This window comes from Triturus cristatus, chromosome 4_2 (assembly GCF_964204655.1).
Source record: "Triturus cristatus chromosome 4_2, aTriCri1.1, whole genome shotgun sequence".
NCBI lineage: Eukaryota > Metazoa > Chordata > Amphibia > Caudata > Salamandridae > Triturus > Triturus cristatus.
This window is the reverse complement of record NC_140586.1, coordinates 336524449-336540447: the sequence shown is the minus strand read 5'-3', so window position 1 is coordinate 336540447 and position 15999 is coordinate 336524449. Positions and strand designations below refer to the sequence as shown.

The following is a 15999-nucleotide window of genomic DNA, read 5'->3' as shown; positions in this document are numbered from 1 at the left end:
GGGAGAAGGACAGGACTTGTAGATACGGATATTCCTGCCCTTTTCTTTTCACTCATGGCAGTGCAGCAGGAAGGCCTGTTGCGCTGCCGTGTGTCAAAGGTTTGTAAAAGAGGCCCGAATCTGCTTCAAACCTCTTCCACCCCAACCTAATTCATTAGTCTCCACTCTGACACTAGCCAACAAGAGGTCCACAGACATATCCCAACACATCTCTGCCATGATGGGAAGGAAGAACACTTGAAACATCAGTGGTATCCCTGGTCAGCAGCCCCCATGTTTATTGAGAGGGGGAAGGGAAATTGACAACAGCAAACAACTTCCCTCCTTGTGTGTTGACACTCCATATGGGAAGTTGGAAATATGCCTAGAGAGCCCTCAATGAACCTCTCTACACTTACCACTTCTCCCCATCTATGTCCCACTTTTGCCCGAAATACCAGCATGCCAGTGGCAGAAGGCACTCCATCACCCAATGGAGACTGGAGAAGAAAAACCTGTAAACCATATATAATCCACCAGCTCAGAGTACTGGGGCACAGCCAGAGGCTCAGCATGTTCACTACCACAGGCAATTCCCTGCATCTCCAACTGCAACCACGTGCAATGCAATAAATGCTTAATGTAAAATCTGAATATAGAGTGCACCATCCAGCAGTGTGTAGGTAACACCCCGTTATGAAGTATACAAAATAATGATGGATGGAATGCTTGAAATAATCTCAGCCAGTGGTAATTACTCTGGCTGCATCACAGGAAATCGTTATATTGCATACAGTGTACCTCAGTTTCGACAGAGGCATATGCCAATCAGTCTTGACCCTGCTCCAAAGTGATCAGTCTAGCCCGAACTGCCAGGCCAGGTCCTTCCTGAATGAGAACACAAGCAACCCAAGACTATTTTTGCCCTTGTTAGGGCTCATCAGACCGGCATAGATTGGTTCCAGTGGCACACTGAGTATGGGACCCATGTCTGGGTAGACTCTTGGCCACTTAGGGCAGTCCATAAAACACACAAAAGGTGATGGTTGCAATAAGTCTAACCACTGCCAATCGCCAGTGGTTAGAGTTGTTGCAAACATTCCTCCCATCACCTTTTGTGAATTTTATGTAAAAGCCCACAATTGCACTCCAGCCGTGCAATCTGTCTGAGACCAAATCCCATATTGGTCCATCATCATTAATTTGTCTGCATCTTAAAAGGTGGTCCCAGACTCTCTAAACGTGGTACACGTAACACCTCTTTGGAAACAAAGTGCCTGATGAGCCAGGCTGTCTTAATAATATTTGCCCTGTCTTGATTTTACCCTTTCTCACCAAAATTCTAGAACGTTGTGTGATCAACCAGATGAAACAATTTGTAACCGGCAATAAGCTGGACTATGTCCAGTTTGGCTTTATAGCTGGCTGTAGTACTGAAACCACACTTTTACAAAAGACTGATGAAGCCCAGTGTATTCTGGACAATGGTGACTTATGACTTCTGGTACTTCTAGATCTCCTTGTGGTGTTCTGACACTGTTAGCCATGATATGCTTTTTCGTGCACTAAATTATTTCATGGGTTTTGCAGGCAAGGTAATAGATTGGTTTAAATATCTAACTATCCATTTGCAGGCACTCAAAATTGGCAGCTCCTTAATACTCAGTTTGCAACTGTGGGCAACATGACCAAAGAGTATGGCATTTTATACCACCAATATGCTGATGACATTCAGCTGTATCTAACGGTACCCTCCTCTCATCCCCCCACCCAGCAGATGATGCCTAGCAGTGTGAATCCTTGACCACATCCAATTCAGGATGACTGTTCACCATCTCAAGTTCAGACCCAGGGAAAAGTGTTTCTACTCATTTCATCCCATTCCTGAGCATTCCCAGTCCAGAAATGGCTTGAATCTACCACCATACTACATTGCACCAGTCCATATTTGAGAGTGCCAAATCATTAGAAATTCACTCTTGGTAATCAACCTGATTTCCACCAACACATTAACAGCACAGCCAACAGTCTCTGTCATCAACTATGGATTATCAGCGGTATTAAACCTTTCCTACCAGAACAGTATATCAAAGAGGCACCTGTACAATTCATACTTGATTATTGGACTAGTGGCTGCTGTTGAAGATTTGGTGGCTGTAGGTTATGGGGCTGTCAGTAAAGATGAATGGCTGAGGAAACCAGACAAAGATTAGCTCTTGGTCAATGTAATGTAATTGCTAGGCAAAGATGGGGCTGAGAAAGGACGGTTAGTCCCGGGTGAGACTGTTTGTAAAGGTCCTTACAGAATAAGGCATGGTAGGTGATGACATATTAATGCGAAGGGAGATGTTTATACCACCAGCTTCCTTAAGGAACAGGATATGCATGATTGAGCACAAAGGTCACTTGGGTCACTCAGTGACTGTCAAGAAGGTAAGGAAATATTCTGGTGGCGAAGTTGTATGAGGAAGTTATTTTGACAGCAAATGAGTGTGGGGTTAGAAAAAAGAGTGAGAAGAGGTTGAACGTTGGTGGTGGGGTAGAGTCCCATACTCAGAGACCAGTTTCGACCTTGGAAGAAAGTATGTTGGGCCATGTATGTTGTGCCCTACAACTTGAGGTTTGCCACGGTTGTGGTGGATGTACACTCTCGGTGAGTGAAAGTGGAATTTTCACTTGCCAAGCACTACCAATGGTCAGTTTTCTACCTGCTCATCAATGCCTATGTGTTCCTGTGCTATTTTGTAAAGTACCCTGATACTCTTGAGCCTTATATGGATCAAATAAAAAGCACCATATACAAACCTTCAATATATAATCCACACAACACTGCTCTATGTACAGCATCACGCTAGACCATCCCGCTTGCATTGGAACCCTGGTCTGCAGGTCTCACATACATCACTGTAGCAGACACTCAACCACTAATGGTATCTCACTGGGCCTAGAAGCTGCAGCCTGCATGTGTCACAATTTCAGTGACGTGCTCATCTCACCACTCTATCCTCTGCCAGGCTTCGGAGACTCTCCCAGTCCAACTTCTTTTTGTACTTACAAAGGGTGTGGTCATGACACAGGAAGGGCCGCCATTTTGCACTTACTTTGTACTTACGAAGCACTGAGGAATGATTCATGATCCTGTCAGTGTCTGTGCCATCTCGAGGCACCACAACTATGCCAAAGTCACCAACTATGACTTCCATCTATGGAGGAAAAGGAGAAGATGTCAAGGTCAAATCTTAAGGAAACAGAAGAGTATGTGGTCCAGGGATCTGTCAGTAAATTCTTACTCTGATCAGCTTCCAAACCCTGGTCTTACCCCAGTGAGCAGGCAACTATGGTGTCTATCTAGGACTATGGTTGCTTCTAAAATATCCACTCATAAATACACAGAGTGTGGCTTGTATTCCTACAATGTGAGAAAACTTCATGACTACTTTACAGCTGCACTAAATCGTAACATCAGGTTTAAGATTATCCGAATGTGGTTTCTTTTGCTTAGGTTATGTAATTTAGGAGAAAAAATACTTCCCAATGTATCAAGCAGCTGCAACTCAACTCAAGGGGGAGTTTGATGTAGAATGCAAAGGAAGTATTGGATACGTCCCCTTTTTTTATAAAGGTGGGAATTCGTACTTGGGACAAAACCATGTTGTTTAGCTTGAAAAACAAGAACTCACAGGTTTTAAAGAAAGTCACAAAACTGTGGGATTTAGCAGTAAACATATTGAAGGAAATAACTGGATTTTAACTTGTTTATGTACGTTTTATTTGTATTAATTATTTGAGGCAACACAGTGATTGTTTAATGTTTTCACTAATCTAAAAGAACCTTTTTTTCATTCTTAATTCTAACTCTGGATAACCAAAATAAATCAGGGGGTGTAACCTTCAGGCAAATTTTGGCTAACCATGTTTTATCATATCATTCCCCAAAGCCTTCACAATTACGCCCCTTCTTTCAACTGCACAACCGATTTCAATGCTTCCATTCCTAACAGTTTTTTATGAACATTCTGTATCCATAAAAAGATATATAAAAGACAGGAAAGGGTGAGGCAGTAGTGTGGAGCTGATCAATGAATGCTGAGCAGCAACTGCAGAACAGTCATCAAATATATAAAAAAAATGAAGAAAGATAAATTTCAAAAGGAAGAAGATGGACTCACATCTGACTCCACCCAGAGGCCAGGAATGCAGAAGGACTCCAGCAGGTCACTGCCACAGAGGAGTAAGATCCGGAGCTCTAAGGAAAGAGAAAAGATGTAAAAATGCTTACAGCAGGAAGGGCACTTATACTATCAGATTAAAGCCCCCCTGAAAATCAAAGGGTATGATTTAGACTTGGCAGAGGCGCAACGGCAACGGAGTTCCCTCTCCACCAAGATTATGGTCCGCCCATCCAATTTAAATGCAGGTGGACCATAATTTGATGGTGGAGGAAATGGGGTCAAACTCCTCCAACAGCCTGATGGAGTAAGGGAGGTCAGAGGTTTGGCTATATGCGTGCCTGCCTACTTTAGATGGCCAGATATATAGGTGTTTTTCAATGTCCATCATCTCCAGGAAAAACCTGGCAGTAAGGGGCATTGAAAGTGCTCAATGCCCCCTTTGCCAGAAGAGGGAACTCCCATGGCGAGGAGGGCACTGTTTTTTCCCTTTCAAATAGAAAATCACACTTTGGAATTTTTCTCTTGAAAATAAAGAAATATATTTTAATTTTGCCGTACGGCTCCATCAAGTTACAATGCATTGGCAGGAACCACCTTGATGGTGGTTTCTTTCAATGTTTGGAATGTCCGCTGAGCAGACAGATGTTTCAAAATTTGGTGGGCGGCACTTGCATCAGGGCAACGGAGTAATTTACTCTGTCGCCCAAAAAGGACAGGCCTTCCTGCAAAATCTAAACCGAACCTAAAGTCTCATTACAGGCCAAGGTACCTATGAGTGTGAATTTGTTCCTTTAGTTGTTTCACTCTTCTACCATTGGTGCTTGCCTTATTTCTCTCTTTACTATGTTTCTTCTTTTCCCTTCCTGACTGCCTTATTCTTCTCTTTATGCTTATCTATAGAGGTCGCTCGTGCTGTCTCTTTTTTCCCTCATTGGCACTCATTATGTGAGGTCTTTAAATTCAGAGAGTGACTAAATTATGAAAGCAGCTGAAGCCTCTTGGTGAATTGTTATTCCCAAAACACCGGTATATTTCTGGAGTGACTTTCCAGATCCCACTCATAATCCTGCTGAGTTATTCATTCGCACAGATCTACTAATCCCACTATGGTATGTGTAAATTTAAGGGGGAAGAAAATAGCAAAAATCTAACTCATAACAAGGCCCCTAGTGATCATCTTATCTCACATACTCCATCGTCCTCATGTAGCCCAATTTAGGGCCATATCTATCAAACGTTCACGCAGCGCAGCAAGCCACCTTGCTGTGCTGTGCTGTGCTGTGCTGTGCTGTGCTGCGTGAAAGGGCAGAAATGTGCTGTATTTAACATGATACCATACATTCATCTCCTTTCCTTGCACTGTCGGTCTTTTGGCTACCTAGCACTAATGCGGGCACCCTTGCACCATGGTGCAAAGGTGCCTACGTTGTAAGTAAGATTGTTTTTGTGCAGGAAGGGGTATCTTCCTGCACAAAGATATTCCTCTTTGGCATTTTCCTCTTTGGCATTTTCCTCTTTCTATGTGTGCTTCGGAATGCACCAAACATAGAAAGAGGAAGAAACGAGGAGTAATAAAGTTATTTCTCCTCATTACGTCTCTCCTTGGGAGACGTAGCGTTTTGACGCATTCCCAGTGTGAGAAGTTGGCCTGGTATATGATGTTCACTAGTTAAAGTGATCACCTTGTACCATGCCAAGCAACCCTTATGGTGTGGTTGTCAAGTCAACCTTTTCGGACTAGCTGCCCTAGTGGTAGCGTAGGCTAAGCAGCCTTTGTGGCTAAACTCGTTAAAGCGTGTTAAGCAAGCTGTTTTACCATATGTAACCCCCTTTTATACCAATGAAAGGACACCACACAGATATATATTCAAAATATATATGTATTTATTACTCAAAGTATCCCCTAGACTCTTTATGAGCACAGGAGCACAAATCGTTAAACAAGAAAGTATTACAATATACAGAAGTTGTACTTTATATGGATGGGCCCTGGTGGCCACTCAAACCATATACTAAAATAGTGGTATAAGTACCACGACTAGGAAAGGGAAAAGGCCTAGGGCCTCTAGAATCGCTGGGCCTACAAGGAGCTAACGTTATTTAGTGACCAGGAGGTCCACGGGTCGCGTGTGCTGTGAGGAAAGTTACACGCGGGCTCCCATAGGTTTTCAATGGGTGCGTAAAAGTTCAAAAGTTACTGCTAGAAGGGTCTTCTGGATGGACTACGAACTTAAGACTTAAAACACAGACACTAGGGAGGTTTCTCTACACTTGGGCACTGGAGTGCCAGCTTTACCTCACCCACAGGAAGCGGGTGCATAGGTCTCGAAGTGCGTCGGGTTTCGTCTATCGATTCAATGGAGCCTGATGACAAAGATGCTGCAGGCGGCCGGTCCAGAAGAGATGCGGTGGATCCAAGAGGGGATCAGAGTTGTAGAAGACCTGAAAGCAGAGGGGACAGTGTTCACAGTCACTAGCCAGTGACCGGCGTGGCACCAGGTAGGTACCAGGCGATGTCGGGTGCAAACAGGTGATGAGGTGTAGCTTGTCTCCGCAGCCACGTGGTCCCTAAAGGTCGACGACATCCAGGAGTTGGTTCACGAGCTGTCCCACACAGGCTCTCGCTGTCGGCGGTGTCGGCAACTCGAAAGAAGCAAACAAGCCTTGGCAAAGGCAGGAGTCGTGGAAAGTAAAGAAAGCTGATTGTTCTGACCAGCAAGGTCAGAGGGGCTGCTCCTTTGGAGAGCAGCTGGGGCCAGTCTGGAGCAACCAGACCAGCATCGTAGATTTCAAGGTTCGTCGCCAAAATGGCCACTAGCCAACGGGCCAGGGACCGGGCAGGCGCGTCGAGTTGCAAAGTGCAGAGGGGCCCCACGCAGATCGTGGAGATGCTGGAGGGCTCACCTTTGGTGCAGATGCTGCTCGGATGTTGGGCTTCTCAGGACCCAAAGCACAACTTGGAGGGAGCCTCTGTTGTCGCGCTTGCAGCTTGTCGTGGGTCTTTCAAGATGGCCGGCTCCACGTGTCTCGGTGCCTCCACGGGTTTCTTCTTTTCAGGGACTGTGGATCGGGCGGTGAGAGGTCTGGAGGTCCAGGTCTTGTTGGGCTCTGGGCTCGGGCTCCGGCGGGAGGCAGCGGCAAAGCAGATGTCGAGTGGCTGATTGGTGCTTGCGTTAGCAAGATGGTCACTCCCTGACCATAGGGGAGATTTCCTTCTGTCCTCTGTGCAGCAGTGCGTCGAAGTTCCCGTCTTCTTCTTGTGGTTAAGTTGATTCCAGGATGTCGGAAGTCTTAGGACACAGCTCCTACCTTTAAGCGGATTCTAGGGGCCGGACTACCTGCTAGGTCCCTCCCTAAGGGTGGGACCAGGAAGGGGGGTGGTTACACCCCCAATCCTTTGTCCAGCTCGCCCTAGGTCCGGGGCTGGTGTGCCCCAGGACCGGTTTGAACTGGCATATGCACCGAGGCTCCTTGTGAGCCTCAGGCATGTCTGATTCCATTCAAGCCCTACCTGACCAATACACAAAATCCTGTCTGGGGTGGTGCACGCACCTCCCCTGGCAGGAAACCCTTTGTCCACATCTCCCAAGCTGGAAGGACTCCCAGCAGCAGGAGGGCAGAGTTGTGTCTGTGGTGGCAGCATCCATTTTGTGGAGCTGAGGCTATGTCTGATTTTACCCAGGTTTCAGGTACTGTACATGTCGTGTCCCTCTAGAAGGGTGGAATGCTAACCCCGTCGCCAGAATTGGCGAGGGGTTAGTATTCCAATTCGTATGACACCTTACTCGACATGTTTTGATAAAGTCAAACCAAAGATAGCATTTAACCGCGAGGTTCATAATGCACTTAAGAGTATATGGTATGACGATATCTGGAAACGGTAGAGGGAAGTTGTTCCGACCACTGCAGACAGGCTCAGCTCATGCCAGAGCACCATCTCACATGGAACCAAGCACTCTGCCTTCAGGATTGTTAAGGCCTGCCATAGGAGTGACTTATAGGTTACCAGGTGTCCCATTTAAGGTTAGGTATAGGTATACTACACCTAAGTAAGAGGTGGTTACACCAACTTACCCCAGCTGAGTGATCAGCCAGTTGTGTCAAATTTGTTAGGCCAGGCCAGGGGTGGCACAATACATGCTTCAGCCCCTAGGGTGCACAGTGTCAATTTAGTAGAGAGAACAGCAGGCTGGGGGTCTGATTAGCAGGCCCACAGCCTCAATATGTCAAAAACCAGTGAAGCAAAAAGCAAAAATTTGGGGTGACCATAGGATAGCAGACCCTACTCTCCTACACCCAGGTTTACCACTGATGGTAAATCTAGGAATGTGCCAACATTTGTGGGTGGATGCGTGGTAAACGCAATGCAGTGATTTGCACTGTGTTGCATTACTCTGGATTTATCAAGCCTAGCAAGGTGCCTTGCGTGGCTTGATAAATCACAATTTGAAGTTGTATCCCCCTTGCGCCCCATTGCGTGGCGAAAGGGTGACGCAACTCCTCCATAAATATGCTTCTTAGTCTTCATTCTTTCTCAGCTGTGTTCAGTGCCAGACACCTGCTATGTATTAGTCTCGAGTTTTCCAATCTAGAAATGAGGTGATATAGTCTACAAGACAATTGCACATGCGCAAGGGCAATTTGTATTGAAAATCTAAGAAGGAGACTGGAAAGAGTTGCCACGTGCCCTGCACTGTTGCTGACACATTAGGCTTACAACACAGATCCAGGGAATAATGTGGCCCCAGAAGGTGACCAGTGTACAGGGCTGCTGGAATTATGTGATTTTGCGGCTGCAGCGTGTTTTTTGCATAATTATGGATTTGCTGTATTTGCCACATAATCCATCATCTGCTGCATAATCTGCAGGTTTGAACAAAAATGTGTTTGGAGCTCAAACGGATCAAAAGTTACAAAAAACTCTCTGTGTTGCAGTGCAGTTGAAGGCCCTTCATAAGGTTGACTGGTTACACAATTTGTCTTTTTTTGCCACATAATTTAGTCAACCCTACCGCATAATTTTGTCGTCCCCTGCCGCATAATTCCAGTGGCCCTGCTAGTTTGTGACCAATGTGTTCGTGTTACTGCCTGATATGATGGACCTCATAATATTAACCAGAGTACAGATGCTGAATGGAATTGCTGAAGGAAGAGGGAGACCTTCCAGCTCTCTTACCTTCTCTGACACTCTGGTGAGATTCCAGTGTTATCGCACTATTACTGCTAGGATATTCATCATGGACTCTCTTGAAGGCCATTTGTTCTTACTAGATAAATAGTGCTTCTGTGTGAAATCTGTTAAAGTCTTTTCCAGGCAGTAGAAAGAAATACACCCAAAACTCACCAATCTCCTCATATCTCATCACAGTACCCAGGTTGGCGTTCTCATCTAGGGAAAGATGGAAAAAAGCAGTAAGACACAGCGAGTGATTGAGAGCGAAGTTTGAAATTCAGGTACTAAATATGCGTACAAAAGAAAAGAAGCAGATATTGTGTGTGTAAGGGTGCTTAAGGGAGATACAGACATAGGGGGAGAAACTGAGAGAGAGAATAATGATCTTGAAATGGATAGAGACAAAACGTGAACAGATTTAATGAGAGAGAGATGAGGAAGGATGAAACAGGTTGACAAATAGGAAAGGGATGATCATTTAGGGACAAGAGAACAGCAAACTGACAAAGATGGGGATAAAAACAAGAGAAGTAAAGACAGTATGGAACACTGAATGCTCTAGCAAAAAAAGTGTTTAAGACAGAATGATATAAAAAAAAATCAGAAAAGAGATTGTAAGAAACAAAGGTGCATGCCTTGAGAACGAATCAGATTACTGGATAAGAAGTCATGCAAGAGAAGCTGAGGTAACGAGAACAAGAAGGATATTGAGAGGATGAGGTAAAAAACATGTCAAAGAGTGATGTGGAGAAAGACTAACAAATAGAGCTAATGAGAAGGAAAACACACAGTGATAACTGCAAAAAGATGTGGGCATAATACAGAAATGTATAGTAAAACAGAAAAATAATTTATAAATGAAAAGAAAGATGCGGCACAAAAACAATATAGCATATTTTGTCAGATGGACGGGGTGAGAGATAAATAGCCAATAGGAGTGTGAGTGTGAGAGAAGACAGAGCAGGACAGACAGACAGCAAGACAGAGAAAGGCGAGGAAAATAACAGCTACATTTAATGTGATGGGATTCAGGATAAGGGGAGGATAAATAGGCAAAGAGAGAATGGAGGGAGACGCAAGAAAGAAAGACGGACATAAATCGGGGAGAGGAAGTTACTTCTGAGGAAGAGGCATGCCTGAGTGACAAAGGAGGCCCCCTCCATGATGTGAATCATCTCACCCACAAAGGTGAAGCGCTCCATGGGGGGGCGCACACAGCATATTCTGCTTATTCCTTCTCCAACCTTTCCCAGAATCTTTGCTGCAGAAGGGGACAAACACAAGATAGTGAGCACAGCAGAACAGAAACAAAGGCAGCCATTCCAAAGAAAGTATCAAACTTAAAGGAAAGTATTACAACTTTTCCTATCATTCCAGTAAACGGGACCTGAAAACATGCAAATTAAACGTATAGGTTCTGCTAAGCGGGGACTTAAACTATGGAGTTTGTCGGTCGGTGGGTCCCTTTCTTTGTTCAACTTTATTCTGGGTTTTATTAGGGAAAGAAGGAGGATGCCCACAGGTATGCATCACATTTCTATTTCTTTTACAATTTTTTGTTCATAATGAAACAAAGTATAGACCATTAACTGCATCCACCATGTACTGTAGCAAGCTGCCCCAACCTGAGTCTGCAAAAGTATCCTCGTTTAATTTTCCCTTCAGACCACCGATACTGCAGGGCCTGTTCGACTGTCAGTCTCTGGGGAGAGGGGGGAGTATTCTGCAAATGCCAGAGACACACAACACTCTGGGAATTATCATTTGGATTCTCCCTATCCTTTGTTCTCAGTTTATATAAATGCCTAACAGGTGCCATATTTTCTCAAATTTCAGAACTCTGTCCAGAAGGACTTTCTCCATCAGCAAAAAGAACAGATGATGGATGGAATGCTGAACAATGTAAAAACTCACCCCCAGTCACAGATCTGGGTTTAATCCATTGCTTTTTTGCTCACCACGCCACCCTAGTTTGGACCCAGCCATTTAAAATTCAGTTTGACCCTGCTTCTCATGGGAACTGTCCAGCCGAACTGCCAGGCCAGGTCCTCCCTGGACCGGAAACAAGCATCCTGGGACTGATTTTGTTGTATCATTCCTCAACAGCCAGGTTAGCTTGAATCCGGTGGCACAGTGTGCACGGGACCCACGTCCGGGCATACCTTTCCCACTTAGGGCCACAAAAGCAAAAAGAACAGATGATGGACGGAATGTTGATCAATGCAAACATTCACCCCCAGTCACAGATCTGGGTTTAATCGTTAGTTTCTCCATGGCGCATATCAACCATTTATAGAAGCAGAAAAGTGATATTGAACAACTATTCTTCATGTTGTTGTCTTCGCTGTGATTTCATAAACCCTGCAGCTGTAAAAAGCCATGGCTTTTATAGTTGGGCCTAGCAGGGTAAAAGTCCATGAACTGTTTATTCTTGTAGCTTCTCCTTTCTTTTTCAGAACTTAAGGATCAGGTAGATGTGAGGTAGATAAGAAAGGACGACAAACGGTAGATGTCGAATTCGCACCTGTCCTCAGCACTGTGAGTGTATTTATGTTTTGATAAGATTCCTGTTAAAGACTTTCTTCAGCGTAACTTACATATTTTTGTGCACACATCTGACTCAGCTATTTCAATATATGTCAATGATGTTTAAATTGTATAAATGGATTGCACCAGCTGTGTCTGACAGAGTGTACTTGGATGCTGAAATGCTCTGTATCTCTCAAGTTTAAGCCTAAATAAATATGCCTCCACAACTGTGTTTGATTGGTGTCTATCATTAACAGACACGTGTACTGGATTTGTGCATTTACACATACCTTCCACAAACCTATGTTAAGTGTTGATGCTTGCTATTGGTTCCATAGCTGAGCAATGCTTAGGCGGGTGGCTAGGAAAGATGGGCCGCCTGTTGTTGGGCAGCCGGCTCACCATAGTTCATGGCCAGTCAACCCCAAGACATGGCAAGACGGTCGACCAAAAAGACATGCATACTTTAAACAGTGCACAGCCAGCCAACCCTCCACTCTGCTGGTGTCACTCAGCAGCGGCCCACCCCCGTCCTGACATTATGTTCGGGACGGGGCATTAAAAATAAAATTAATAACATTACCATTTTATTTTTGATCTCTGGGGCTTTGGGGGTGGGGGGATTTAAGTGAGGCCTCCCCTGTCTGGCACTTCACCCCTCCCATCCCCTGGCGGCCGCCATATTGCCGCTCCTGGAGGAGTCTCGTAGTTGCCGGTGTATATGGTGTGGCAGGTGCCGTGGGCCCTTCTGTTGGCTCTGCCGACAGCAGGACCGGTTGTAGCTTGCCGACTCGCCAGTTTCAACAAATTGCACTCTATTTTTTCTTTGATAAAATATTTTTATTGGATTTTCAAGACAATCAATAGACACAGAAAACAAATCAGGCAAAACAACACAATCAAGTGTGAGTTCCTGGTCAAAGGACCGAATGAGGATATACATTACATTCCCTGACGCCAAAAATAATCCGACCAAGGACCCTATATTTTACAATGTTTGTGTAGGCAGCCCCGTTTCACTCCAGTTTAAGTGTGAAGGGCATGGCTCTGAGATGGAGCTCTGGAGAGACATGTCTTGGTTGGTCCCTTCCCTGGCCACACCCCGCTGATTCCCTTTCTTAATAAACACATATTATAATTAATTCAGATTATCTTGGTACAGCTTCTGGACTCTAAGCTGGCCATGATCTTTGGACCACAAGCAGATTGAGCAAAGATTGAGTCTTGATAGGGGATCAACTCTAGTGGTATTGACTAACCACCACCTAAACACCACACAGTAAAGGATTGGAGCATATATAAAGAACTCAGTATCATGTATTCAGATTCGGTGATCTCTCCTTTTTGCGAAACCACATTTATTTTACATCATTAGTGGTCTCGCACATAAGCGAGACCACGCTGTTGTTATATGTATAATTGTTTATCTTTGACTTGTGTTCCACGCTCAGGGCTGGACAGCAGCTGAGTGCATCCTGGTGACATTGTTCAGTTGCTCTGAGGATTCACAGCTTCTGGGCACTTCTCGGTTGTGGGTGTAATTCTTACCAAAAAATAAAACCCACTTTACCTTCTCCACTCCTCTGCCTCATACTTAACACTCAAAAAGTCTCAGAAAGGCTACAGGACAGTTCTAGAAGTAAAATGGATATCTACACTTAGAGGAAGACAAAAGAACGTTTGGTTCAGTAGTGGAAATCCTATTGGTTGATATCCATTGTTCCATGTATTAAACTCCTAGTGGAAACAAAGATAGAAGTTGCAAGATTGCTGATTCAATCAGCTTGTTTGGAATCATCATTGACGCATAGAATTTTGACAGGGGCTAATGCTGGACTCTTCAGTTTTGTTGATCATCATTGTCAACTTGTTTGGCTGCTTTGAGAATTATCACAAACTTGTTCAATTTTGAGGGGAATTAATGTTTAATTATTATGTTTTGTTGGGAAATATCTGTGACTTGTTCCGTTTTGCTGGAAATCGTTATTGGTTTGTTCACTCTTGTACAGCACAATCTTGATTTATCAATCTTGCCAGGGATTGCTGATCACTCGCTCAAATTTTTAGGATTACAATTGACATTTTCAGATTTACATAGATATCTTTTTTTTAAATGAGGTTATTGCTACTATAGAGAGTCTTGGAGCTCACACAGTTCATCAGAGTTTCCTTTTTGTTGCATGGTCAACTTTTCTCCTCCATACACCAACCATTACATAGCATGGATGGCACGAGCAATGAAACTGTCAAATATTCCACCTTGCCACTGTCCACCATGGTTGAAAGTTTGATGGATCTGCTCAGCCAAGTAGTTAAAAAAAAAATCTCCATATTTTCAATATTACTTTATTTCATAGAGGAGATTACTGCTGACTATTTTATTAGGTATAGTTGATTTGTTCACATATGTTGGGGATTAAAGTTAGGCTTGTCAAAGGATAGCCCTTAGGCTCTTTGAGGCTTGGACCGCAATGGAGATGTTGTCTATTTTGTAGATATGCTGCTATGGCAGCAAGATGCAGTCTGATAGACGTGTAGGATAAGTTGCATCGTTGGAGGTGTAGTAAGTAGCCTATGATGTGTTGGATAGACACATTTTGGGGATCAGTGTTGTTGTTATGGCAGTATATCACAAATCTTTTCCACTTGGCTGCATAGCATGCTCTAGTGGTCGGCCATCAAGCTTCTTTGATGACGTTCATACAGTCAGGCGGTAGGTTAAGGTAACTGAATTCTAGGACTTCAGGAGCCAGATCGCTAGGTTGAGCTGAGCTGGGTCTGGGTGTTGGATCTCTCCATGGTTCTGGGTTAAGAGGCATGGAGAGAGGTGTAATTTTTGGTGCAGAACTACGGAGAGTTCCAGCAGTGTGGTGTACCATGGCTGTCTGCCCCAAGTTGAAGCAACTAGGATGAGTGTTAAGGAGTGTTGCTGTAGTATGCGCACTACTAGTGGAATGAGTGGGAGAGGCAGAAAAGCGTACACAAATCTGCCTGACCAGATCATCCATATCGCATTGCCTTTGGACGATGGGTGAGGATACCTGGCGGCGAAGCTTGGGCATTTGGCGTTTACTTGGTTGGCGAAGAGGTCTATCTGTGGTTGCCCCCACATCTGAAAAAATGGTTGAAGAACTTGTGGATGAAGTTCCCACTTGTGGATTTGTTGTGTTTGACGGCTCAACAGATCGGCTATTGTGTTTTGGACTCCTGGGACATGTTGGGCTAGGAGAAAAATGTTCTGAGGTATAGCCCACCTCCATATGCTCTGTGCGAGCTGAGAGAGCTGCAGAGAGTGTGTCCCGCCTTGTTTTTGGATATAATACATGGCTGTCATATTGTCGGTGCAGACTAAGACAGTCTTGCCTGATATTTGTTATTGAAATGCTTTTAAGGCTAGGAATATGGCTAGTAAGTCCAGATGGTTGATGTGGAGTAACTTTTGTTGTGGTGTCCACCTGCCCTGCTTGGTGTAATGTAGTAGGTGAGCTACCCAGCCGGAGAGCGATGCGTCCGCTGTCATGACTATTTAAGGAACTGGCTCAAGGAACGGTCGCCCTTTGGAAAGGTTCTTGGTGTTCCACCACTGCAGAGAGCGATGGGTACAACTGTCTACCAACACCAGATCTGTTAGCTGACCTTGAGCCTGGTTCCATTGGCGTGCTAAGCACTCTTGGAGAGGACGTATCTGGAGTCTTGCATGAGGCACTATGAATATACAAGAGGCCATCATCCCTATGAGTTGCATGAACACTCGAGCTGGAAGAGAGTGTTGCGGTTGGAATCTGGTAAGAAGAGCTTGCATGTTCGCTATCCTTGTGGGACTGGGATAGGCTAGCGCCCTTGAGGTGTCTATTATGGCACCGAGGTATTGTTGTGTGTGGGACGGTTGCAGCTGAGACTTGGCGTGGTTTATTGTGAACCCCAGGTCGCGAAGTTGTTGAATAGTGGCGTGAGTGTGTTGTACACACTGATTGTATGAACTGGCTTTTATGAGCCAGTTGTCTAGATATGGGAAGACATGGATGTGTTGTCTTCTTAGGTGTGCTGCCACCACTGCTAGGCACTTGGTAAACACTCTTGGTGCTATGGTGACTCCAAATGGGAGTACTTTGAATTGATAGTGCTGACTGTCCACTACGAATCTGA

The 15999-nt window shown here is 44.7% G+C and overlaps 1 protein-coding gene across 1 annotated transcript in view; it reads right to left on the bottom strand.

Annotated features, from left to right (window-relative positions):
* NMNAT2 (nicotinamide nucleotide adenylyltransferase 2) overlaps positions 1-15999 on the bottom strand; it is a 324069-nt gene that overhangs the window by 4953 nt on the left and 303117 nt on the right. The window contains exons 6-9 of the mRNA XM_085601729.1: positions 10505-10585; positions 9496-9540; positions 4149-4225; positions 3081-3182 (exon numbers count right to left, since the gene is read on the bottom strand). Of these exons, the coding sequence (XP_085457855.1) occupies positions 3081-3182; positions 4149-4225; positions 9496-9540; positions 10505-10585 (305 nt within the window). The remainder of the gene's footprint in view (positions 1-3080; positions 3183-4148; positions 4226-9495; positions 9541-10504; positions 10586-15999) is intronic.